This window comes from Lepidochelys olivacea (assembly GCF_965140295.1).
Source record: "Lepidochelys olivacea isolate rLepOli2 genome assembly, chromosome: 16".
NCBI lineage: Eukaryota > Metazoa > Chordata > Testudines > Cheloniidae > Lepidochelys > Lepidochelys olivacea.
In genome coordinates this window covers 6,682,349-6,709,256 of record NC_140426.1, presented here as the reverse complement: position 1 = coordinate 6,709,256, position 26,908 = coordinate 6,682,349, and the positions used below count along the sequence as shown (strand labels likewise).

Genomic DNA, 26,908 nt, shown 5'->3' with positions numbered 1-26,908 from the left:
TGAGCAGAACTGTAAGGGGCAGGGCCTGACCTTGGCCTCTCTCTTCCCAGGGAGCTGCTGGTGGTGGGGGCTGAGTGGGCGGGATAGAGACTGTTGTTGCCTATGATGAAGGGTGGGAAGGGCGAGGGGCAGGGAGTCTGTCCCTGCCTGTGGTGCAGACGGGCAGGGAGACTAGGGCTTGGGGGGGGGGCAGGGAGGCTGTTGCTGTGGGGGCCAGGTGTGCACAGGGAGGGTGTCACTCACAGAGTTGTGGGGAACCGTCTTTGCAGAGGTGGAGCTGCCAGCTCTTCGGGAGAAGTTGCTCATTTCCTTCCAGGATTTTGTGTGGCAGAGACACGCTTCGCTGGGGGCAGCCAAGGACTCCTGCTTCCTGCAGAGAGAGAACTGCACCGGGGTGATGCAGCTGCATGGCACCCACTACACCATGAACGGAACGGTGCTCGTCAACAGTCCTGGCTCCGGTGCCACCCTCTACATCAAGTCAGGTAGTCAGGCTCCGCTTTGCTGGGTGGGTCCCAGGGGGGCAGCAGTCTGGGCTGCCCTGCGGCTGCGTTTTTCTCCTGTGTGGGGCTAAACCCAGTTCAGTGGGGCTCCTGTGGGTCTGGAAAGCCCTGCTAGGTGCTGCCCAGCCCTGTGGGGAAGGGGCAGACTGGGTCCCTATTGTAAGTCTGGAGCTGGGACCAGGCTAGTTTGAAACACACAGGGCCTGCTCCTGCTCCATCAGGCATTGGTGAAACTCCCTCAGCCTCCAGCGAGAGCAGGATCGGGCCCTATCGCTAATGGACCCCGCGATATTGCTGTGCGGCTGGTGTGCTTGTCTTTGCAGCCTGCTCCCCTGGCTATTCCGGCATGAGGTGTGCAAGGCGCTGCCTACCCTGTCCTGGCACTCGCACCTGTAACCCCCTGAATGGCCGCTGCGAAGGGCTCCTGAGCTGTGTCCACAGGGTTGGCCTTTCCTGTCTCCATGGTAAGGGTGCAGCCCCCCTCATTGCGGGCGCAGCGGCGGGGGGGGGGTGCGTGCAGTGCTCTGATGGGAGGCACATGCACCATTCTGCTATCTGGGGAGGGACTGGGTGAAGCCCAATTATCGTGAAGGGGGAGGAGGTGAATGGAGCCGGGCTCAGCTGAAGGGCAGAGCCACCAGTCCTGAGCCCCCACCTGCCACTTGGTGTAGCCTAAAAACATACCACAGAGAGGAGAACCCCGTACCCGTCTGGCTCTGTCAGGGCACAGGGTGGGTCTGGGGGGGTTCTTACCCTCAGGATACACTGGAGTAGCGTCAGCCAGGCTGCAGCCGTAGCCAATGGTGCAGGGGCAGCTCTGTACCCTGCAGCCTGTGTGCTGTGCTCCTTCCCGTATTGCCCAGAAGTGGCATGGCCTCTGGAAACTCTTCTTCTCCTGCGCACATTCGGCTGGCAGACGGCATCTGGGAAAGGCAGGCCTGGCCCTCGCCCTCCCTGGATTGCATGGTGGCACTGGTGAGGGCATGCCCCAGTGCATGATACACTGCCAGTACTGAGGCGTGGGAAGGCACCACCACACCCTGCAACGCCTTTCCATCCCTCAGTGGGTGCATCGGGATCCCCCAGGGGAAGGAAACATTGCATGGGAAAGGGTCTGTAACACGCTGCTGGGGTACACCGAGCTGGGAGCCGTCAAGTTACCCCCCTACACCCCCCGCCACAGCAAGAGGGAGCTTTGCTGGCATTGGATTGCCACACCAGCCTGTCTGCCTCCCCAGTAAACTCCTCTAGGCCCTCCTGGCCCTGACCTCACCTAGCAGGTAACAGTCAGGGAACTCCTGCCCCCGAGCTCCTCAGAGCTGTTTCTCTGCAGGGCAGAGTCCCTGCCACGGTGCAGTCACAGAAGATAGGAACTTTGCTGCTCTGTTAAAGAGTCGCTACGCCACGGCTTATTAATGTAACCTGGGTAAATACACCTTCCCCTCAAGCCCAGCACTGACCTGGTTCATAGTAAAAGTGAAACAAGTTTATTAACCAAAGAGCCTGGTCAGATGATACCAAGGAAAAGGGATAAAGGCAGAGATGGTTACAAGCACATAAAAGTGACAATGCGCATCTAAATGTCTAAACCATAACCCAGCAAGATCCAGTCGGTGTTCAGGATGGTTTCTGTCACCCCCGTCTCCTTTCCAGCTTTCCACAGGCCAGCCTGGCCAGGGCCTAACACAGCGATCGGATCGCTTGGTTTCTTTGTCTCCTGAGGTGAAGGATTAAAAATGGTGTTTCCCTCTGTTCCTTATACCCCTCAGGGGATGTCTTTATCTTACAAGTCAGGAAGGGCCCTGGAGTCAGTCTCCTGTGTCTCTCGGGGTGCAGGAGCCATGTTAATTCTGGTTCTCAAGTTCAGTTCCAGGATAATCCCCACTGATTTAGCTCCATGGCTTTGTGTACTGCTAATCTGTACATTGAGGGAAACCCACATTCCTTTGTCTAGGACAGACTCCTGTTTGTCTCCTTTACCTGGGCTCAGCTGTCGAGTCTTAAACACATTCTAATAGCATCATACAGAGGAAATTCATAATGTTGCATGTAAGGTTAACTCATGCCTGTTACAATGCTATCAATAACCAGCATGTCATTAGCCTTCCTGTGACCCCTCACAAGGCACATTTTATGCAAATATGCTTGTAGCAGTGTTGCGGGTGTGAGTCCAGGTTTGCCTGGGCACACAGACTGCCTTTGTCTTGGCTCCTGCCCTGCCTGGGTGCTCCCGTATCCCTGAGACTGGCCGCTCTAGGGAATGTCCGTGGGGAAGCAGGGGCTGGGAGTGGGAGTCGGGACAGAGATCAGTTTCTGACTCTGCCCGATCCTTGGGCCGGTTCCTGCACCCTCCTGTGCTTCAGCTTCCCCTCTGGAGGTGGAGACAGTGACAGGTGCTGCTGTTCATGAGGGATGGCAGGAAAGCCTCTACCCGCTTTGAACCTGCACAGCGCTTTGAGATCCCTGGATGGAGCAGAGATCTCTGTGTGACTGGTGTATGGGGAGGCCCTGCCAAGTCAGTGGGCAAGGACTGCAGGCCCTGGCCCAACAGGCATGTCCCTGGTGATGAGTGAGGGCTGTCTCCTTGTTGCCTCACCAGGTCTCGTGAGTGGGAGGTGCCCCAGAGGAGCTGGCTGGTGGTACTGGGATGGACATTGTTACTATGTGGAGGAGAGCGATGCCAAGACATGGCAGCAAGCGGAGGCAGCCTGCAGTGCCTCTGGAGAAGGCATGGGGCTGCTGGCTCTCAACAGCCTGGAGGAGAAGGTACAGGGGGCCGTGCATGGTCTGAGGCAGGACACCTGGGCCCCTCCCTAAGCAGAACAGGAGCCTTCCTAACTCCAACCCCTGGCTGCTCTCTCTGTCTGCCTGTGTGCAGGAAGGCAACTCCTGGGCCCAGGGCTCCTTTCGCCAGGTTCTTCTCACTGACCGTCACTGCAGTGAAACACCCTGGAGCCGCCTTGCATTTCCCCCACTGTACCTGGTCCTGCCAATGCTGCTGTGTCTGGTGGGGTAGCAGCCCAGGGAAAGGGTGAGAGGGCCAGCTGAGCTCCTTGGGTAGAAGAAATTGCTGCAGGACGGGGCTCTCCAGAGTCCTGGCCACATGCCTGTTCCCTGCTGGGCTCTGCCCATGGGGTGGGAGGAGCCCGGAGGGGCTTCCTCTGGCTCTCAGTTCAGCCTCACAAGGAGGACAAGCCATTTCCTCACATCCAGTGCATCCTTTCTGTGCACAGGGGCCCATGGCCTCTGGCTACTGGGCACCTACCCTGTGGGTGACGTGGGGCATGTCCTGGCTGGAGCTGGCTCGGCGGGAAGGGGGAAGGGATAGCAGCAATGTGCCCATCGAGTGCAGTGGGCAGAGTGGGAACCCCTCCCTATGGGGAGGCTCCAGGGGTAGTCCCCTCTCTAGAGGGACACATGAAGCCACTTCCCTGTGCTGCCCCCTTTCCAGTCACTGAGTGGCGGGGCGGGAAGTCTGGATACACTCCATGTGCTCTGCACCCTCCCCCAGGATGTGCTCAGGGTAGCAGAATGCCGGGTAGCCTGGAAGGAGTTTAAAGGGGCCATGGGGCAGGGTAAGCTCTTCCTGGCTGATTGTACCCCCTGCCTCTTGCCCCAGGACTTGCCCTACATGTCTCCTTCCTTCTGGGCTGCCCTTGGCTACTTACTACCCCACAGGCCCTCCCTAAGCTCTGAGTCAGAGAGCGGAGATGTGCCCTGTGCTGACTGAGGTCCTGACTCCATGCAGGCCTGGGTGACAGCCATGGTGCAGAGGGACAGCTGGACTGGGCTGAATGACCTAGATGGCGATGGCAGCTGGACGTGGGCAGTGGCTCAGTATGCAGATGGCGCTGCCCCCTGGTGAGCATGTAGCTGACAGTAGGGGAGTGCTGGTGTGTTCCCTTGGGGTGGGGATACTCTCACACAGACAGGTGTGTTTGGCCTCCAGCGGCTCAGCTCAGCCTGCTGTCCTGGGGACAGTAATACCTGGCGCTGCTACTGCATAGGGGGTAGTGCTCACTCCCTAGTTGGGCCTGGTCGTGCAGCAACGAGACCTGAGCCTCTCTCCAGCCAGTCCTACTCACCTGCCCACCCTCGCAGAGCGGCTGGCACGGCCTGTGTACAGGGGCACTGTGAGGGACTGTAGATGAGTCCAGCACTCCTCCAGGGGATCAGCTACATGGGGTGGCATCCCCCTTTGCTCCCTCACCCATGGAGCCTGGGGTGTTTCTCCCCCTCCCCTCCCCTCGCTGCCTGTGGGGACAGGCGCCTGGGGTGTTTCTCTCCCCCCACCCATCTGTGGGGCTGGGGCCTTCTCCATTGTTCAGGGACTGAGGTACCTCCTGAACCCCCCTCCATGCTGCATGCCCCCATCAGTAGGCCCAGAGTGTGGGACATCCTGCCCAGGTGGAGGTGCCCACCATACCCATCTCTGTCCAGTGGGCTAAGGATGTGGCCCTTTCCATGGGAGGTGTTCCTGAGGGTTCCCCTGGACTGAGGTGTGAGCTGCAGGGGCTCCCTGCAGTGCATTGTCTTGTGTGGCAAGGCTCTGGCTGCTGCTAGAGAGACCATTCTGTGCTTCCGCCCCAGGCTGGCTGGTGTGCCGCTCCTTCTAGGAGGCTGCGTGAGCATCGGAGCCCTGGGGGACTCTGGCCTCACCGTGTCCAACTGTTCAGGACTCAAGCCATGGGTCTGCGAAGGAGTGGAGGGTAAGTACCTGCCAAGCTGCCCCGATGGAGAATTCAGTGCTGAGACCCTCGGGACAGCTCCTTTTCTCCTGTCAGAGAGTGGGTTGAAGGCTTCTGCATGGTAACAGTTCATTGTTCTTCGAGCATGGTCTGTGGGCCTGGTGTACAGCTGGCCGGGGGTACAAATGTCCTGACTTCCATACTGCAGCCTTAGCTGCCCTGATGTGATGACACGAATGCTGGCAGTTCTTATAGGCTAATCACACTGTGGGCACCTGGGTCTGGCCCGAGGCCTGTGCTGGCTACGTGACCTTCACCTGGGGAAGATGCTGCTGCTGGGCCAGGGAGTCCCTATTTGTGAGCCCTACTGGTGCTGCTGGGTCTGAAGAATGCTGGCAGGGGTGTCATTCTCTGTTCCTTCTGGCTCCTTGGCACTTTTGCTCACTGGAGTTGCCAGTTTTGCTTTCCAATGCTCTGCCAGAGGCAAGGCTAGGGGCAGGGACCTGCTGACCTACAAAGGAGGGAAACCAGCTGGCCACCTGAGGGCTCAGATAAAGCCTGGGGCAAGGAAAGTTCAGTTCAGTTCCAATTGTGGGAAGATCTCAGCTCAGTGTGGGGGGTGCCACCAGGGGTGGAACTCACTTCCCAAGAGGCACGACAGGAGTCTGTGGCACAGGGTCTCCTCAAGCCACGCTTGGTGAGCATCTCCAGTGTGTGCTTATGAGTCAGAGGCCCCCACTGCTCTGGATACATGGGCATAGGTCCCCGGAGCAGGACAAGTGAGAGCGCAGACAGCTCAGACAGTGGCAGGAAGCAAGAAGCAAAGCGGGTCAGGGTTGACTATTGAGAAAGTAGGCTAGGGTCTAGCCCAGCTCGGCATGCCGCGGCAACTGCAGCCCGGCACAGCCCAGCACCCCGTGGCAGACACAGTCCAGCCCAGGATGCTGTTTGCCATGGCGTGTTGTGTGGGGAATGGTACACTATAGCCCAGCCTCCATCTGGGTAAACAGAAAATTTAAAGCGAGAATGCGAGCTCGGGCTGAAAAGACCAAAAAGGTGAGAGTGGGTAAGGATTGCATGGGCATTCGCCCGGGGGGGTGGGGGTGTGTGCATGCATGCCTGCCTGCCTGCCTGCCCTGAGAGGCGGGCTGGGCCCAGAGTTGGGTCATGTTTTTGAGTTTGGACTGAGTGGGGGGTTCTGTGGTTCTTCCTGATCAGTTCCTGCCCACCCCACCCCCCGCTACTGAGTGCTGTGTCTGCTTGGACACTCGCTGATATTCCACAAGTGACTCTCTCTGTCACGGAGATGATCCTGAGCCCTTGTTTCTGAGACAAGGTTTTCTCTCCATGGCAGTTCCCTGGAGCCGCTGTCCCACAGAACCTGGCTGGAGACACTGGAATGGTAGCTGCTACTACTGGGACTTGTCCTTGGCCAGCAGCACCTGGCAGGAGGGGCTGCAAGTGTGTCGGCAGTTCAGACAGACAGAGTTGCTGTATCTGACCTCGCGCCAGGAGAAGGTGAGAACCAGAGAGCCCAACCCAGCAGAGCACCAGAGACCCACTGGACTAGCACGCACCTCAGGCCTCCAAGAGGAGATGAGGTGGGGCAGGGCTCCCGGCCCTGCTGCTGGAACACGACTTTAAGCTGGGGGCCATCGAACCCAGCTCCCTGAGCAGGCAGAGTCCTAACACTGGAACCAAGATGAGCCAGAGGACATAGACCAGGGTCTGAAGAACAGGAAGGGGGTGGAATAGGTTGATTTTAACTGTGTGTAGGAAACAAGGCCCCCGTCTCTCACACAGGACACTGGGCTGCCTAACATCAGGCATCCAAATGCAGAGATGCTGAGCTTGCCACTGAGCTGCAGGGGTTCAGCGTTGCTGCTAATCAGTTTAGGACCTCAAGGCCCAACTGTTTAAAAATGCTGGCAGGAGTTGGGTGACCATGTTTCCCTATGCTGAATACAGGACACGTGGTAAAATTACTGGTATTCAAATGAGTTCAATGGCAACCAATCAGAACTATGCAGTACAAACATTCAAATTAACATCACGTTGATTGAGCCCGTTAAAAAGAAACCCTGCATAGTTGGATTCTTTTTATTTACCTTCTTATCTTTAAGGCTTTAGGCCTCACATGGGGAGAGGGGACTCACTCTTTTGTACACCTCTCTCACACAGATGGGTTACCGACCAACCTGACCCTCCCTGCCTGGCATTCTCTGCCTCCAGGCCTGGCTGGGCCCTGGGACAGACCCACCTCTCCTAGTACAGGGCCTGTACTGTGTCTTCCCAAGGCAACGTGGGTGGGGGCACACAGGGTCCCCCTCCAGATTTCTGTCAGGATTCACACCAGAATGTGGCCAGCAGCAGCCTTTCGTCACTGTGTGGGAGGGAAGGGACAGGAGTTTCTTTCAGCTGCGGGAAAAGTGGGAGGAGAAGGGGTGACCTGGCCTGTGTCTTTGCAGAGCTCATCCCTTCCCTTCCCTGGTGCCTGAAAGCAGCTTGTCCCTTCCTACCTGCACAGTGTCGAAAGGCAGCTAATACCCCATGGATGCTGCTGGCCACTGACCTAACCCAGCCACCTCCTGTCCCCCGGCTACAGTGTGGGCAGGAAGGGGTTAAGCCTTGGTATGTGGAGGGCTCGGCTCCTCCTGGCCAGTGCCCTGGGCTGGAGGGTTTTGGGCTTTCCCGGGGCACCGGCCCAGCTGGAGTAAGTGGGGGAAGGAAAGAACCTGCCGGCCAGGCTGCTGGTGAACTGAGCACTCCGATCAGGGGCTGGTTCTATGCACAGCACTGGGAGCAGAATGTGCCCCTGGAGGGGCGGGGGGGGCAGATGGGTGGGCAGAAGAGGTGACACTTAACCAGCTGGTGCCTGTCCGCAGTCACCGCAGCACGCAGTCAGTGCTGGCCAGAAACTGGATGTGGGGCGGGGCTGTGGTGGCCGATAGCCAGCACGCAGTGGGGGCTACGCTGACAGACCAGCAGGGGGAGTGGCCTGCCCCACATGCTGTATCTTCACCCCACAACCAGTCTTGCACACCCACCCCCATCGTCAGCACCTGTAGGTGGGTGGGCGTCTGGCCAGCAGGGATCCGTCCAGCAGCAGGACCCACCAGTACTGACTGGGGGAGACAGAAAATACGGAACAATTTGCATGTTTTAAAGAAAGTCAGGACACTTGCAGGAGGGCTTAAATACAGGACTGTCCCTTTAAAAATAGGACATCTGGTTACCCTACACAGGAGTGTAAGAGAATGTCCTGCCCCCCAGTCCTGAGACTGTCCTGTTTCCTTCCAGGACTGGATATGTTCAAACTTCAGGGGTGTCTTCTGGACAGGCCTGAATGATCAGATGGATGAATCCGTATTTCAGTGGACTACAGGCGATCCCATCACCAGGCAGCTCGCAGAGTGAGCACTTGGCTTTCCTGATACTTGTTGACATGGACATTATGTGAAAGCTGTTATGGCAGGGCCTGTAGGAGTCTTGGCCAGGCAGAGGCACACAGGAATCAGCAGGCTGGATCAGATGTCAGTCCATTTAGTCCAGTGTGCTTCTGACAGTGGCCAGGACAAGACACTTACTACAGGGAAGGTGTTTGAAACCCCGCACTAGGCAATTTGGGAGTAAACCTCCCATAAGAAAAGTTTCTTCCTAAATCCCAGCAGTGGATTCTGGCTCTTGCACTGAAGCATGGGGAAGGAGTACTTGTGGCACCTTAGAGACTGAGCATGGGGGTTTCTTTCTCTGAATGTTATCCCATCTGATGGTTGGGCACGTCCTCATTATCCAGAGAAGTCTCCCCTCCTTTGGGAACTGCTGCTAAACTATTGCTGTGCTAGTGATATGGAAACTGGGACTGAGACCCAGTAAAAACAGCCCAGCGAGGGGCCACCAAATGCCCACTGGGTGGGAAGAGCTGTTCATCTTTGTGATCAGGGCTGGATTCACACACGCCTCCCCTACAGGTGGAAGGCTCTGTAGCTCATTAGCACCACCCTGAGGCAGCCAGCCCCGTACAGTGCTGATGTGCCACCGTGGAGAGCGAAGTTGTGTTCTGGATAGAGACATCGGTTCAATCAATCTGACCTTTGTGGCGCTCACACGAGTCAAGTCTTCTGCTCTCTTCACCCACAAGCAGTGGTCTTGCCCCACCCAGGCCATTAGCCAAGTCTGAACACAGAACCTCCAGATACACAGCCCAGATCTCCACCCACTGTAACTATAGGAGGAACCGTGGGGAGAGGCCTGCTATTATCCCCTTCAGGGAGCAGCTATTTGTGAGCTAGCACTAAACCATTGGGTGTCAGGGATTCCTGTCTTTTGTGCCTGGCTCTGGGAGCTGAGGGGTATGGGGGGTCTGAGGCAGCGTAGCCCTGATTGGGACACCTGCAGGAAATGAACCTGAGATCTCTAGACCTAAAAGCACCAGTTTCTGCCACTTGAACAAAAGGGCTGTTCCTGGTAGCTCAGAGCCGTGGCAGAGTCCTAAATCGCTATATGTGGTCTAGCCACTAGATGGGGACAAAGGTCCACACTCTGAGCGTGTGTTGCGTACGTTCTTGACCTACATTCCCAGGAGAATTTCCCAGGAAAGCTTGGTGGATTTTTTCATCACTGAGCATTTTTAAATCAAGGCTGGATGTTTTTCTGAAAGCTCTGCTCCAGGGGTTATTTGGGGGCAGCGCTCCAGCCCATGCTATGCAGGAAGGTCAGACTAGCTGATCACAGTGGTGGTAGTTTCTGGCACTGGAATCTGTGATGCTGAACAGAGCGCTTCATCCGAAGGCCCGACCTCCTTTAAAGTGACCGTTCACAATTTGGCCACTAAATGACCCCCAGATTAAAAAATCACTACTCAAGCAAAAAAACCGAGGAGTCCTTGTGGCTCCTTAGAGACTAACAAATTTATTTGGGAATAAGTGTTTGTGGGCTAAAACCCCCTTCATCGGATACATGCAATGGAAAATACAGTAGGCAGTTATATGTACAATGTTTGATGTCTGATTTATGTCCATTTATTCTTTTGCATAGAGATTGTTCGGTTTGGCCAATGTACATGGCAGAGGGGCATTGTTGGCACGTATCACATTGGTAGATGTGCAGGTGAACAAGCCCCTTATGGTGTGGCTGATGTGACTTAGGTCCTGTGATGATGTCCCTTGAATAGATATGTGGACAGAGTTGGTAACGGGCTTTGTTGCAAATCAGACATCAAGAACTATAACATTCAAAAACCAGGTTTCAGAGTAACAGCCGTGTTAGTCTGTATTCGCAAAAAGAAAAGGAGTACTTGTGGCGCCTTAGAGACTACTCAATTTATTTGAGCATAAGCTTTCGTGAGCTACAGCTCACTTCATCGGATGCTTATGGTCAAATAAACTGATTAGTCTCTAAGGTGCCACAAGTATTCAAAAACCAGTCGGAGAACACTTCAACCTCCTTGGTCACTCAATTTCCGACCTAAAAGTTGCAATTCTCCAACAAAAAAAACTTCAAAACCAGCCTCCATCAAGAAACTGCAGAACTGGAATTAATTTGCAAACTGGATACCATTAAATTAGGCTTGAATAAAGACTGGGAGTGGATGGGTCATTACACAAAGTAAAACTATTTCCCCATGTTTATTTTTGCCCCCCCTACTGTTCCTCACACGTTCTTGTCAACTGCTGGTAATGGCCCACCTTGATTATCACTACAAAAGGTGTGTTTTTTTTTCTCTCGCTGATAATAGCGCACCTTAATTAATTGGTCTTGTTACAGTGTGTATGGCAACACCCACTTTTTCATGTTCTCTGTGTGTATATATAATCTTTCTACTGTATTTTCGACTGGGTGCATCTGATGAAGTGGGCTTTAGCCCATGAAAGCTTATGCTCAAATAAATTGGTTAGTCTCTAAGGTGCCACAAGGACTTCTCGTTCGTGTTGCTGATACAGACTAACATGGCTGCTACTCTGAAACCTGTACTCAAGCAAGCTGCTCTAGCACAGCAGGCTGCATGCCTGGTTCCTCAGCTGCTCCTTCCAGTTGCAGAGATGTGCTTTCAGCTGTGCTGGAGGGAGCATCAGACACAGCATAACCCAACTGCTCTCTGTAAGGGCAGGTCTGTGCCAGGGCCTCCTGGGAGTTCCCACCTTCCTACCCAAAGGGAAGCACCTCCAGGCAGGCTAGGGGAATGAGGCTGCTGAAGGGAAGGGGTGGTGAGCAGCGCTGGGCGTAGGGGGCATGACAAGCAAACCAGGGCTAAGCCAAGTGCTGGGACTGGCCACTGCTTGCTACACAGTAACAGCTCTGCTGTTCATTTATGTTTTGGGGAAGGCACTTACGAGACGACCTGGCAGATGGCGGCCTGAAGGATTGTGTGTGGCTGGATACAGCAAGTGGACTTCTAACAGATGCCAGCTGTGAGGAGAGAAAGCCATTCATCTGCAAGTGCAGCGAGGGTAAGGGACTAGCCAGTGCCAGCCCAGAGCCTGAGCCCCACACTGGCTTTCCCAGGAGCAGGATAGGCTGCATTGACATCCCTGGGGACTGAGTCCTTTATTTAACCCCAGAGCAGGTGCAGCCTGGGCTCTGGCAGTGGGAGCTGCCCTACCCACCTCCTCTGCCATGGGAGGAGGCTGACAGAGTAACCTGTTCTTTGTGGCCTAGTTGGTCCTTGGCCCTGCCATTATGACTGCCAATAAGTGGGCAAAGCAGCGTCCGTTGTAGGGTTGGATAGAGAACAGGACAGACCGGGACCTCCCAGCTCATTTCCCTCTGGGGCCAGCTAACAGCCCTGGCTTTAGTCCCTCCCAGCCCGACAGAACTGCAGAGAGATGCTTGCTGGCTTCCCAGCTTGCGACGGCCTCTCCAGTGGGAGTGCAGTGTCACCCCTGACCCCAGCCATTGCTCACCAAGGTCCTGTGTCTGGTCAGTGGCCAGAGGAGTAATGTGGGGCTGCTTTGAATCTCCTTGATTCAGGGAGGTTCATCTTTTGTGACATGTCTTCTCTCACTCTTTGTATAAAGCTCCTCTGTGCCTTGACCTGCCTCGGGCTCTGTCAGCTCATAGGGGGCTGGCTCAAGTGAAATTTCCGAGCTCTCCAGGAGTGCAACTCTCTAGTTCTGCAAAAAGAAAGAGTACTTGTGGCACCTTAGAGACGAACACATTTATTTGAGCATAAGCTTTCGTGAGCTACAGCTCACTTCATCATCGGATGCATGCAGTGGAAAATACAGTGGGGAGACTTTGTAAACACAGAGAACATGAAACAATGGGTGTTACCATACACACTGTAACGAGTGTGATCAGGTAAGGTGAGCTATTACCAGCAAGAGAGGGGGGAAAAAACCTTTTGTAGTGATAATCAAGGTGTGCCATTTCCAGCAGTTGACAAGAACATGTGAGGAACAGTGGGGGGGGGGAATAAACATGGGGAAATAGTTTTACTTTGTGTAATGACCCATCCACTCCCAGTCTTTATTCAAGCCTAATTTAATGGTGTCCAGTTTGCACATTAATTCCAATTCTGCAGTTTCTTGATGGAGTCTGGTTTTGAAGTTTTTTTTTTTGTTGGAGAATTGCAACTTTTAGGTCTGAAATTGAGTGACCAAGGAGGTTGAAGTGTTCTCCAACTGGTTTTTGAATGTTATAGTTCTTGATGTCTGATTTGCAACAAAGCCCGTTACCAACTCTGTCCACATATCTATTCAAGGGACATCATCACAGGGCCTAATCACATCAGCCACACCATAAGGGGCTTGTTCACCTGCACATCTACCAATGTGATACGTGCCAACAATGCCCCTCTGCCATGTACATTGGCCAAACCGGACAATCTATATGCAAAAGAATTAATAGACATAAATCAGACCACAAAAATTATAACATTGTACATATAACTGCCGACTGTATTTTCCACTGCATGTATCCGATGAAGTGGGTTTTAGCCCACAAACGCTTATTCCCAAATAAATTTGTTAGTCTCTAAGATGCCACAAGGACTCCTCCGTTTTTTTTTTGCTTGAGTAGTGACTTTTTAATCTGGGGGTCATTTAGTGGCCAAATTGTGAACGGTCACTTTAAAGGAGGTCGGGCCTTCGGATGAAGCGCTCTGTTCAGCATCACAGATTTTAGTGCCAGAAACTACCACCACTGTGATCAGCTAGTCTGACCTTCCTGCATAGCTATATGTGGTCTAGCCACTAGATGGGGACAAAGGTCCACACTGTGAGTGTGTGTTGCCTACATTCCTGACGTACATTCCCAGGAGAATTTCCCAGGAAAGCTTGGTGGATTTTTCATCACTGAGCATTTTTAAATCAAGGCTGGATGTTTTTCTGAAAGCTCTGCTCTAGGGGTTATTTGGGGACAGCGCTCCAACGCTATTGTGGAAAAGCAGCATCACTTGCCCCAGGAAAAGTACTCCTTTTCTTTTTGCGGATACAGACTAACACGGCTGCTACTCTGAAACCTCTCTATTTCTGCAGAGTTTAGGAGCTTGCCAGAACTGCTGCCTCCTCCAGCCCCTTAGCAGCCTCTTCTGGGAGTGCTTCCCAGTGAGCTCTGCCGTCCAGATCCTTCCCCTCTACCCCCACACACGACCCACTTGTCCAGGAGCACTACTAAGCCAAGGGGGGTTGGGATGCCTGGGAGGGAACCTGCAGAGTTTAAAAGCAGGTTCCTAAGATTGGGAGGGCCTAGTTTATGGTAATTAGTTTGTAATTACATCATCTTTAGAAGCCTCTTCCTTATAACCACAGGCAAATCATCCTTTTATTATTAATTTGAGCTGAAAATAACCCCTAGCACCATGGCAGTCACAGAAAGTATCTTGCCTTTGATCTTTAATTACTTGTAATTTTGCAAGGAATTAAACTCTTCAAGCCAAGTAACAACAATTTGGCACGTTGTCTTAACCCCTTCCTTTGTGCCTGTAGCAATAGCAAGGTGTACACAGACTAGATCTTAATTCTCCTGGCACGGAGTATCCTCCTCGCCTTCCAAACAGATGTCCTTGTTCTCCTGTTCCCAAGCAACACACAGCGCTGCTTTTATCAGCCGGGCTGGGGGAGAGGAGCACAATGAGGGGCAGCAGCAGGAGGAATTCAAATAAAAATGGAATTTTAAAATGTGCTGGATTTGGAAGGAGGATCACATTCTGCTCCAGAATGTCCCATCCCTGGCAGAATGAGAAGCCCCTGTTCCTGCTGGGCCTTGGGGGAAGCTGAGAGCCCTAGCACAGTCTGGGTGGGAGAACAGATTTCCAACATAGCTGTGCTGCTGTGTGCCCCCCCATTCCCATCACTGCCCCCCTGGGTGCATTTGTGCTCCCCCCGCCCCGCTTTGAAAGCCATTACTTTCTCCTCAGCTTCCTTCACGCTGCCTCACAGGCTCCAGCCGTGTGTCCCAATCAGAAAGTGGGACAGCACTGCGCCCAGTCCTGTCCCTGTTCTACCTTCCTCACAGCCGCTTGCACTTCCTCCTGCGCTGCCTGTTCCCTGCCACCCCTTTTGGCTTTAGTTGTGGCTGGGGTTTGAGGCTGGCTGTGGCTTGCTGGGGACACACCGACAACTCTGAACTCCTGGGTGGCTGCGGGTTTCTGTTCCTGGTCATTGTCATGTGCACTGCTGAAACCTGCAGCAGGACCATCATGCTGGGGCTGCAAGGGGTTAGTGCAGGGCCTTCGCTGGCTGTGCTGAGTGGAAGCGAGGCCGTGGCTCGCAGCTGGGTATCTGACAGCACAAGTGTTTCACGAGAGACCCAGAGAAATTGTTTTTTCACCTCTGCTTCCCCCAGCTACCGAGTGGTTTGTGAAGCAGCCTGGCCGGGGCGTGGTGGGAGACCCAGCATTCCTACACCCCTCTGCCGAGAGCCTGGAGAAGGCCAAGCAGGAGTGCCTCCGCGAGAGGAGCGTGTGCGCAGCCGTTCTGCAGGCTGGGACAGGCTTCTACCTGATCAGCTCCATGGCTGGCATCATCTCCCGACCCAATTCCACACTCTACATATGGACCAGTAAGGGCAGATCCCCACTCAAATGCCTCCCACCCTCATATCTGCAGAGATAGCATGGCCTTGTGCTGAGAGCAAGGCATTGCGGGCCTGATCCTACTCTGCCTGGCTCCTTTGCCAAGTGATTGACACCCATGCAAGGGGAGTGCCTGGGTGTTGGTGCAGGATGGTAGAGGATCAGGCCTGGGGACTCGGCAGACCTGGGTTCTAGTTTTAGCTTTGACACTGATCTGCTCTGTGACTTGGGTCAGTCAAGCCCATCAATCAGTGCCTCAGTTTCCCCCCGGCCCTAGATTCACTGTTGGGCTGCAGGGCACACAAACTGGGAATAACCCTGGTGCGGGCGGGCATCTGCATTGCCTGTACCCCAGCCTCTGGCACAGGGCATGCTCCAGCAGGCTGGGGGCAGGGCAGAGACAGGCTGGGAGCTGGGTATTGGGGGGAGGGAGAAGAAGGAGGCATGGCTGGGGAGGTCCTATGCCCTGTTGATTCTGTACCTCTACACAGCCCCATGGGGGCTACTGCAACAGGGGTGCAGGTCAGGACCGGCATGTCCTTTGTCCCGGTGCCAGTGCAGGAGGAGTCTGTTAGTCCATTTGTGCATCACTTGCTCTGCTCTGTGAGGTTGTCAGACCTGGGAGCAGGGGGCTGGGTGGGTGCCAAGGGCTAGATCTGTTTGCTCAGCCTATGGCCTGGTGCGGTCTGCTGAGCATCCTCTCCTCTTTGGTTGTAGTATGTGCTGAGGGGTTCAGTGGCCTGCGCTGTCACAGATACGCTGCCCCCCAGCAGCGACCTGCATGTGACTGCAGTGGCAGAGTCCGGGCGTCGGCAACCCAAGGTGAGAGCCCTGGCCCGTCTGTGGCCTGGTCTGGTGAGGTGAGAAAAGGGGCTGGCTGTGGCAGGAGCCTCGGGCATGTCCTTCCATAGGGGATGTTAATCGGGAATCCTACAAAAAGTGGAAACGGATGAATTGCTAAAGAGGATTACAAAAGAATAGCACAAGCATAGGATCGTAGAACTGGAAGGGACCTCAAGAGGTCATCTAATCCAGTCCCGTACACTCGTGGTGGGACTAATTATCTAGACCATCCCTGACAGGTGTTTGTCCAACCTGCTGTTAAAAATCTCCAATGATGGAGATTCCACAACCTTCCTGGGCAATTTATTCCACCCTGACGGGAAGTTTTTTCTAATGTCCAATCTAAACCGCCCTTGCTGCAATTTAAGCTCATTGCTTCTTGTCCTACCCTAGAGGTTAAGAAAAACAATTTTTCTTCCTCCTCCTTGTAACAACCTTTTACGTACTTGAAAACTGTTATCTTGTCCCCTCTGTCTTCTCTTCTCCAGACTAAACAAACCCAATTTTTTCAATATTCCCTCCTAGGTCATGTTTTCTAGACCTTTAATCATTTTTATTGTTCCTCTCTGGACTCTCTCCAATTTGTCCATATCTTTCCTGAAATGTGGTGCCCAGAACTGGACACAATACTCCAGTTGAGGCCTAATCAGAGCAGAGTAGAGTGGAAGAATTACTTCTTGCTTACATCACTCCTGCTAATACATTCCAGAATGATGTGTGTGCCCCCCCGCTCTTTTTTTTTTTTTTTTGCAACAGCGTTACACTGTTGACTCATATTTAGCTTGTGGTCCACTATGACCCCCAGATCCCTTTCCGCAGTACTCCTTCCTAGGCAGTCATTTCCCACTTCGTATGTGTACAACTGATTGTTCCTTCCTAAATGGAGTACTTTGCATTGGTCCTTATTGAATTTCATCCTGTTCACTTCAGATCATTTCTCTAGTTTGCCCAGATCATTTTGAATTTTAATCCTATCCTCCAAAGCACTTGCAACTCCTCCCAGCTTGATATCGTCCACAAACTTTAAGTGTACTCTTTATGCCATTATCTAAATCATTGAAGATATTGAATAGAACTGGACCCAGAACTGATCTCTGCGGGATCCCACTCATTATGCCCTTACAGCATGACTGTGAACCAGTGATAACTACTCTCTGGGAACGGTTTTCCAACCAGTTTTGCACCCACCTTATAGGAGGTCCATCTAGGTTACAATTCCATAGTTTGTTTATGAGAAGGTCATGTGAGACCGTATCAAAAGCTTTACTAAAGTCAAGATATACCACATCTACCGTGTGTCCCCCATCCACAAGGCTTGTTACCCTGTTAAAGAAAGCTATCAGGTTGGTTTGACATGATTTGTTTTTGACAAATCCAGGCTAACTGTTACTTATCCCCTTATCTTCTAGATGTTTGGAAATTGATTGCTTAATTATTTGCTCCATTATCTTTCCAGGTACAGAAGTTAAGCTGACTGGTCTGTAATTCCCTGGGTTGTCCTTATTTCCCTTTTTATAGATGGGCATTATATTTTCCCTTTTCTAGTCTTCTGGCATCTCTCCCATCTTCCATGCCTTCTCAAAGATAAGCATATAAATCAGACAAAATCAAAAACGCTAAGGCACAAAATGGATTACACTGAGCAAGGGACATAAAAGCATAAGAAAAAGTTCTTTAAATACATTAGGAGCAAGAGAAAGACAAAGGAAAGTGTAGGTCCTCTACTTAGTGGGGAAGGAGAGCGAACAACTGATAACCTTAAGAAGGGTGAGATATTTAATGCCAATTTTGTTTCAGTCTTCGCTAAAAAGGTTAATGGTGACCAGATTAATATTAACAACAAGGGGGAAGGAACACAAGCCAAAATAGGGAAAGAAGAGGTTAAGGAATATTTAGATAAATTAGATGTATTCAAATTGGCAGGCCTGATGAAATTCATCCTAGGGTACTTAAGGAACTAAGTGAAGCAATCTTGGAACCTCTAGCAATTATCTTTGAGAACTTCTGGAGGATGAGTGAGGTCCCAGAGAACTGGAGAAGGAAAAACATATCACTTGTCTTTAAAAAGGGGAACAAATTGGATCTGGGGAATAATAGACCAGTCAGCCTAATTTCAATACCTGGAAAGATACTGGAACAAATCAATAAACATTCAGTTTGTAAGCACCTACAGGATAACAGGGTTATAAGGAATAGTCAGCATGGATTTGTCAAGAACAAATCATGCCAAACAACCTAATTTTCTTCTTTGAGAGGGATGCTGCCCTAATGGATAGGGAGGAAGCATAGATGTGGCATATCTTGATTTTTATTAAGGTTTTTGACACAGCCCCACATGACGGTCTCATAAGCAAACGAGGGAAAACGTGGTCTAGATGAAATTACTATAAGGTGGGGGTGCACAACTGGTTGAAAGATTATACTCAGTGGTTTTCTGTCAAACTGGGAGTGTGTAGTAGGCCCCACAGGGGTTACACCTGGGTCTGGCACTAGTCAGTATTTTCATAAACGACTTGGATAATAGATTGGAGAGTGTGCTTATAAAATTTGCAGATGACAGTAAGCTGGGAGGGGATGCAAGACCTTTGGAGAACAGGATTAGAATTCAAAACAACCTTGACAAATTGGAGAATTGGTCTGAGTTCAACAAGACGACATTCAGTGAAGATGAGTGCAAGGCATTACGCTTGGGAAGGAAAAGTCACGCGCACAGCTACAAAATGGGAAGGAACTGGCTAGGTGGTCGCGCTCTGGGGGTTATACTGGGTCACAAATCGAACAGGAGCCAAAAATGTGATGCAGATGCAAAAAAGAGGCCTCTAGTTCTGGGGTGTATTAACAGGAGTGTTGTATGCAAGGCCAGGTCTGCACTATAAACTTAAATACTATCCTATAAACGCAGCACTCAAAATCTACACGCCTGAGCAATGCAGTTGTACCAACTTAACCCCTGTTGCAGACCGCGCTGTGCTGATGGGAGGGCTTCTCTGTCGACGGGGCTCCTGCCTCTCCGGGCGCGGATTAACTAGCTCCATGGCAGAAGCGTCTTCACTGGAGCACTCGAGCGGCGCAGGTGTATTAGTGTAGCGGCACTGCCCCGTTTTGTGTGTAGACCTGCCCTAAGACTCGGGAAGTAAGTGCCCCCCTCCCCCCACCTGCTTGGCGCTGGTGAGGCCTCAGCTGGAGTCCGGTGGCCAATTCTGGGTGCCGCCCTTTAGGAAAGGTGGAGACAAAATGGAGAGAGTCCAGAGGAGAGCAACAGAAATGATGGGTCAGGTTTTCTAAACCCTTTATGAGGAAAGATGAAAAAAAACTAGGCATGTTTAGTGTTGAGAAAAGAACACATGGGGAGACCTGGCAATAGTCTTCAGCTAAGTTGGCTGGTGTAAAGAGGACTATGATCGATTGTTCTTCATGTCCGCTGAAGGTAGGACAAGAAGCAATGGGATAAGATTCATAGATTCCAAGGCCAGAAGGGACCATTGTGATAACTAGTCTGATCTCCTGTGTCCCGCAGGCCAGAGACCTGCCCCAAGATAATCCCTAGAGCAGAGCTTTTAGAAAAACACCTAGTCTTGACTGAAAAATTGTTAGTGATAGAGAATCTACCACATCCCTTGGTAAAGTGTTGCAACGATTAATTACTCTCTCTGTTAAAAAAAAAAAAAAGAAAATTTAGGCCTTATGTCCAGTCTGAATTTGTCTAGCTTCAACTTCCAACCATTGGTTTGTGTTATACATTTCTCTGCTAGAGTCCCCCACCCTGTCACTATGGCCTGCATTCTTTGTTCCTAGACAAATACATTTATATTTAGCCGTATTAAAACACATATTGTTAGCTTGCACCCAGCTTACTGAGTGATCAAGATTGCTCTGAATCAGTGACCTGTCCTCTTAATTTACTGCTCCCCCCACAATGTTTGTGTCATTTGCAAACTTTCAGTGATTTTCTTTTAGATCATTGATAAAAATGTTAAATAGTGTAGAGCCAAGAACCGATCCCTGTGGGACCCCACTAGAAACACACCCACTCAGAAAAGATTTCCTCTTTACAGTTACATTTTTGGAACCTATCAGCTAGCCAGTTTTTAATCCATTTAATGTATGACATGTTAGTTTTAATCTGCAGCAAGAGAGATTTAGGTTAGATATTAGGCAAAATTTTCTAGCTATTAAGGTAGTTAAACTATGGAATAGGCTTCCAAGGGAGGTTGTGGAATACCCATCACTGAAGTTTTTAAGAACAGGTTGGACAAACACCTGTCAGGAATGGTCTAGGTTTACTGGTCCAGCTTGATGCAGGGGGGCTGGACTCGTTGACATCTTGAGATCCCTTTCAGACCCACACTTCTGTGCTTCTATATATGTGGGATCCCACACTGAGCGCCCCGCACTATACTGCCCCCAGCAAGTAGCTGATCAGAAAATGGGTAACTGCCCATTTCACGGGTTTTGCATATTGTCAAAATATATTGTGTCCCCATCCCTGTGGCCTCTGGGTACATGACACATAAAGCAACCAACAGTTCACACCTAGCCCTGCTCCAGCCACCTCCACAAGAGACATCAAATGCAGAGACAAGGTGCATGAGATAATATCTTTTGTTGGACCAACTTCTGTTGGTCAAACTTTCGAGCCATACAGAGCTCTTCAGGTCTGGGACAGGTACACGGGGCATCACAGCAAAATGCAAGGTGGAACAGATTGTTTAGAATAAGTAGTTAGCTCATATTCTAAGGGACCATTCAAAGTGGAGTGGACCCTTAACATCTCTGCAAGTTATAGGACAAAAAGTGGGGTTAGTGGGTTATAGATTGTTGTAATAAGCCATAAATCCAGTGTCTCTGTTCAGTCCATGACTTTTAGTGTCTAACAGAGTTATGAATTTAAGCTCCTAGGCTCGTCTTTTGAAAGCGCTGTGCAGGTTTCCTCTGAGAATGAGGACTAACAGATCAGATATGGAGAGATCGCTTTGTGAAAAGTGTTCATCCACAGGTGACAGGGTGTATTTTGTCTATCATTTTCCTGTGAGTTCATTCGAGAGTGAAGTGATTGTCTGGTTTCACCCACGTAGTGCACTGGATGAGGTACCCCACATGTGATTGGCATGTGTAGGATTCATGGGTCTTGGAAGGTGTATTGTGCAGGGGTGTTGATCGTTGTAGCAGTGGAGATATGGCTGCAGGTTTTGCATCTGTTCTGGCAGGGCAGCCATTGCCTGTGTCTAAAAAGATGAGCCAAGCCCCACAGAGCTGGGGGTGGGGGTGGGGGTGGGATGTGTGCTCCTGTCATGGAGAACCTAGCTCCATCCCCGGCGAGTGTGGGGACAAAAGGAAGGGCTTCAGCTGATTTGTGCCGCCAGGACAGGCTGCAGGAGACTGGCAGGCTCAGGCATTATCAGTGTTGGAGACCTCAGCTTATGCTTGAACGCCCATCTCCTGAATGGCACTGAGGGGCGGGGACAGGGCTCAAGAAGGCTGCTTAGACTCCTGCATTGCTGCATATCCACAAAAACAAGCTGCCTTCCTACTTCCCAGACTGTATGTGTTCACATGGCTATCCAGACTGCTCCCCATGGCTCTGACCCAGACCTCCCGCTGAGCGTGGCTTCCTTCTCTTGTAACATACTCAGACTGCTGCCTTGCACTGCAGCCGGAGGTGGGTGGGAACCAGGACCACACAGGGGGCACAGGACTAGTGGCTCATACTGCTGCTTTCTGCACTAGCCAAAGCTTATGTATAGTCTCCTGCAAGGTGCATTGCAGTATTGTAACCTGGGAAAGACACGGGGGTCGGTCTGGCCCATGGGAGCCTTGGGGGTCGGTCTGCATCACCAAGGAAGGCTGCAGCCTTCCAGCTAGCTGCAGCTGGAAGGATGCTAATCCCTTGAGTGCTGTGCACACTAATGACTGAGCCTCTGGAGTGCCCCATGAGCCAGGTGAACAAGTAGCCCTAGCCCATATGATGCCAGTGGAGCTGAGGCAGGGAGAAGTCTGAGGGACTTGTTCCCACAGCATGGAGCCAGGGTGAGAAATCGGGAGTTCCCAGCCTGTGCTGGAGCAGCTAACCATGCTGCACCTCGAGTGGGACGAGCCAGTTGGAGCAGGGAGAGTTCCCAGCCATTTCCAAAGGGTGCCTTGAATTCCTCCCCCAGCACTGGCGGCATGGCCAGCCCCAGGGTTCAAAGATCCTAGGTCAGGCCCCAAAATCGTGAGATTGGCTTTACAAATCTAGAGATTTGAAAGAAAAGACTTGCTGGGTTCTTGTACTGGCCTTGGGGGGTGTTCAGGCTTTTCTCCACAATCACAAGGGCTAGAAACTGAGTCTTTTTTAAAAATGGATGCTGAGATTCCACCTAATCCCATGACTCCAGGAGCTGGGGCTTTCAGGAAAGCATCAAATGTGATGAGACTATGATATAATCACGAGATGGCAACTCTAGACAGGGATAGTCAAGGGCCAGTGCTCTGCATGGCCTGGGCAGGCGTGGCCTGTGTTGTGGGACCCTGAGTCCTGTGTGGCCTGGGGTTGTGTTGTGGGACCCAGTGTTGTGTATGGCCTGAGCTTAGGTTTGCCAACCCTCCAGGAATTAAAGATTAATCTTTAATTAAACATAATGTCATGTGATGAAACCTCCAGGAATTCATCCAACCAAAGTTGGCAACCCTACTTAAGCTGTGTTGTGGGACCTAGTGTTGTGCATGGCCGGGGCAAGCCTGGGCTGAGTTGTGGGAGTCACGTGGAGCATTCCGGCTGGGGATTAGTGTTGAAATCCAAGCTTTGCTTTAGGACAGAATAATATCAAGCCCTTGGCATGTCAGGATAATTAAACCAGTTCCAGCTCTGCGCCTTTGGTGTTTCCAGGAGGTCTGGCAGGATGTGGGGCATTGGTTTGTCAAAGTACTTTTCTCCCTGGACTCTTCCAGGTAGAATGATTGGGAAGATCTCCCTTAAGGGGGAATGGATCCCATGATTCCCCACAGATCTGTAGGCAAGGTCTTGTACTGTTGGTGTCCAGAGCTCAGATACAATGGAGCTGCCAGTCCCCCTTCCTGCTGGTGCCCAGAGCTGTGCTCCTTCCATGTGACTACTCAGGGCCTGGCTGCGGGGTTCCTGTGGCGAATGTACTGTCAGTGTCAGCTGGGAGCCTGCAGCCTAGACTCTGTTTATTCACAGGACAGGTCCAGTGTGGGTGGGGGCAGCAGCAGCGTCCCCCTTGCCCCACACCAGCTGGCATTGTGCCTCAGACCCTACACTCACCCCCCATGTCCTGGTAGGCTGAGAAGGCTGCAATGGCTCAGTCAGTCTTGGGCCTCTCTGCTGAGATGCCAACAATGGTGCTTCCCTGCCCACTGGCAAGTGGGTTGAGAGCACCTGACTCGTCTCCCTGGATTGGGAGCTCTTCCGGGCAGAGACTGTGGGCTGGGTTCTCCAGTCTGCTATGGCCCCACGGTGCCACTTACACAGCTCAAAGTGACCCTAAGGCAGCTGGAGAATTCAGGGGGTTCTGGTAGGCAGGGGGCTCCATGCTGGGGTAAAGCTGGTGGCGGAGGCTCTGACACTTCCTGTGCCTGCTGCCCCCTTGCCCTTGGTGTAAACAGGAGGAGGGGGCGTGTTGGGAGGGAAGGGGCAGCGCTACCCCAGAGACCTTGTGCCTTTGGTGCCGTCCCGCCCTGTGCTGTGGCCCGGCAGCCCTGACTCGTGAGCTGCAGCCAGCATGGATGGTGTGGAGCCTGGAGCCCCGTGTCATGCTCAGCATCTCAGAGAGCTCGCTGCCAGAGCTGGGTACACAACAGCAACGGGCCATTGACCAGCCAGAAGCTGGGAACTTGTCCTCCGCTCCCCCTGCAGGATTGCCATTCTGGTTACTGCCACCTGCTGGATCCCAGCTGAGCCCACTGTGTGCATGTGTGTGGGTGGGAGTGAGTGTGCACAAGTATTTGTGTTTGAGGGTGCATACATTGTGTCCACACATGTGAGTGTGTGCACAGGTGTCTAAGAAGAAGTGACGTTTTGATTAGATTTCCAAATCTCTCTCTCTCTCTCTCTCTCTCCCACCCCTAACCCCTGGTGAAGTGATGCCTTTTATGCCAGTTCTTCCAAGGGCAAGATATTCACAGCCAAGTTCCAGAGCCTTGAAGAGAGCAGGCTGAAGTGGGAGCTGCCTGTGTCCTGACAGGGCCCTGGGGCTAGCACCTCGTAAAAGCATGAGGGCGAGGGCCTGGGCCAAGTCCAGGACGACGCCCCACGCTGAGCTGTTCGCTCTGCTCTGCAGAGCAGGGCACTGGATTATCACTTGCAGACAAACCCAACCCTCCACAGGGACTGGAATGCTGCCTTCTGGGGCTTGTCGTTCTTCAGCTACCCGACTGCTTGTTTGCCAAATTAATGGCCTGGAGCCACTTCTCTCAGGAGCTCGTTGTTGCGGGGCCAAGGTCCTGGGCGTTCAATATAGGTGCCCTTGTTGGTGGAGGTAGGGTGACCAGATGTCCTGATTTTTATAGGGACAGTCCTGATATTTGTTTTTTTTCTTATATAGGTGACTATTCCCCCCCCCCCCCAATCTGTCATGATTTTTCATACTTGCTACGTGGTCGCTCTAGATGGAGGTGATGCCCCTGCACGCTGCCAGGGGATTGCGAGGACTCTGGGCTGGAGTTACACTCGTGCACACATAATCGATAAAACCCCACACCTGGACAGGAAACAGGCCCTGTGGAGGGCTGGCTCTTGCTGTCTGTCACATCTAGTTTGACTGTGAGGTTTCAGGGCGGTGCTGGGGCGTTTGTCACTCAAGGTCTGGTGGGGGGGTTGTCTCTCTGGGGAGAGGATAACAGCCACTCGTGTCTCTTTGCAGTTTGTGGTGTCCCTGTGCAGAGCTGCATTGACTACTGTCGCCACACAACAGCCCAGAGCAACTGCTCTCTCTGCCTGCCCGTCTGCTCTGGTGAGTCCTCATCGCCCATGGCCTAGCTGGCTGCTTTTGTGCCCTGGGTTGGAGCAGTCACTGAGTAGCACAGCTTCTCCTAGCACAGAGGGCAGGGCTGTGCCTCCAGCCCTGGCATGGCAGGGGGCAAGGGAATGGCCTTCTGCAGCACGGAGAGCCTCCCAGCCCAATCTTCTCCTGGCTTCATCAGGCTTTGAGATGCTAGAGTCACCCTGGACCCCCCCCTCTCTCTCTCCCCCCAGCTGGAGAGCTCACGGCATTCCCACTTTGCCTTTGGCTGACCTGACAACTGGTGCAAAAAGCCCTGATGCAAATGCCCCCCATGGAGACGCAGCCCCAGAGAGCAGCCAGGGAGGGGGTGGCCAGCCTGCAGGGTCCCGGGAGGTAGAGGGTTGCGGCCTGTGGGTCTGTGAGACCTTGGCAAGCAAGGGGTGCATGGCATGTCCTCTCCTGTGCTGTCTGGGGGTGACACTTACTCTGGCTACATCTGGACGAGGGAAGGAGTAGGTAATTAGAAACGTGTTAGCTAGCGTGATTTAATGAATGGAGTCTAAATACTAGTGCAGACCGGGCGCAGCACCTTTCAAACCTAGCTAGCTGGTCATAGTCAGCCCAAGATGCTGCTAGGGCCCTCTTCTATGGCTCAGGGGCTGGCAGATTTGCTAAATGCTCCCCAAACAGGATGGGAGGTAGGGAGACCTGCTTCAGCTGTGCGGCTTCTTTGCTTAAAGGCTATTGGTCCATGGCAGCCTGTCTGTCAAAGTCAGGAGGCTTCAGGGTTTCTTCCAAATGTGGCTCCACCCAGCCTGGGAGCAGCAGGTCTTGGCCACAGGGAGCCATGGTTATTCAGTGTCATGCTGTGCCAGAGTCTGTCCCCTGTGGCCCTTAGGAATGGTCAAATGGGTAACGGCCAAGGAGCAGCCCCTTGCTATCCGGAGGGGCGTCCCAGGAGGGGAGATCAGAGCAGTTGCCAATGCAGATTGTTGTCTCCAGTGCTTCAGGGACTTCCACCCAATCCTGAGCCTCCTGACTCCAGGGTCTGGATTCTGGGTCTCCGGCAGTTCCTGTGAGCATACAGGGGCCACGCAGCGACCAGCTCTCCCCAGGCATTGGCCATGCTAGCCAGCACAAGTCGGCCATGATGGCTGTGGGACCTAGGGCTACCTGCAGGAAGAACCCTGAGTTTGCTCTTAGCCCAGGATCTGGACAGCAGAGCCGGCCCCAGCATAGCCACACCCACGTCTTCTCCAGGGACAGGGACTTCTCTGGAACTGAGGTGCTGGACCTGCCAGCCGTGACCATGTGGCATTGGCAGCCGGTGGTAGGAATAGGCTGTACTCGGTCCCTGGCTAGAACCTGTTTGCCAGGTTCTGGGCTGCACAGGATTGCTTTGGAACTCCCAGGGCAGCTGGCTGATGTCACAGGGTCCTTTGAATTTCCAGCTGTTGGAGGCTGTTGTCTGGGGCAGCATTCTCCTGGACCCTGGAAGAGTCATCTAGAGCCCAGCTGTCCCTCTGCTGGGCCTGCTCTGTTCTACAGGGAGGTTTGGAGCACTTCCAATCTGGGAGTAGCTCCTATCATTCCAGGTAGCAAATGCTCTTTCCTTTCCTTCCAGATTCCAGCTTGGGCATCCTGGACCCCGAGGAGCTGGCTGTGGTGTCCATGGTGCAGTACAAAGTGTCGCAATCCCTCAATCTCACCTCGGAGAATGAGCATGATCAAATTAATGCATCTAAAATAATCTACCACAGCGCACTCCCTTGAGCAATCCATGCCTCAGGGAATGCTGGGAAAGGGCAGAACAGTGACGGCTGTCCAGTGCTCGTCTTTCAAATGTTCCCCCCATTATTCGCTTTCCCATTTGGTTTTGTGCTGCTGTTTTGTTGTAAACATGCTTGGTGAGGGAGCTCA

General features: G+C 52.5%; 1 protein-coding gene across 1 annotated transcript; it reads left to right on the top strand.

Moving 5' to 3' along the window:
• Window positions 1–216: 216 nt before the first annotated feature.
• Window positions 217–26,900, top strand: LOC311531858 (uncharacterized protein). The gene is made up of 12 exons (XM_084649662.1): window positions 217–485; window positions 827–967; window positions 3,103–3,269; window positions 4,252–4,364; window positions 5,094–5,212; window positions 6,546–6,709; window positions 8,492–8,604; window positions 11,516–11,640; window positions 14,978–15,193; window positions 15,924–16,028; window positions 24,908–24,997; window positions 26,613–26,900. Exons 1-12 carry the CDS (start codon window positions 398–400, stop codon window positions 26,759–26,761), a joined length of 1,590 nt encoding a protein of 529 aa, XP_084505788.1. The 5' UTR covers window positions 217–397; the 3' UTR covers window positions 26,762–26,900.
• The last annotated feature ends 8 nt before the right edge of the window (window positions 26,901–26,908 follow it).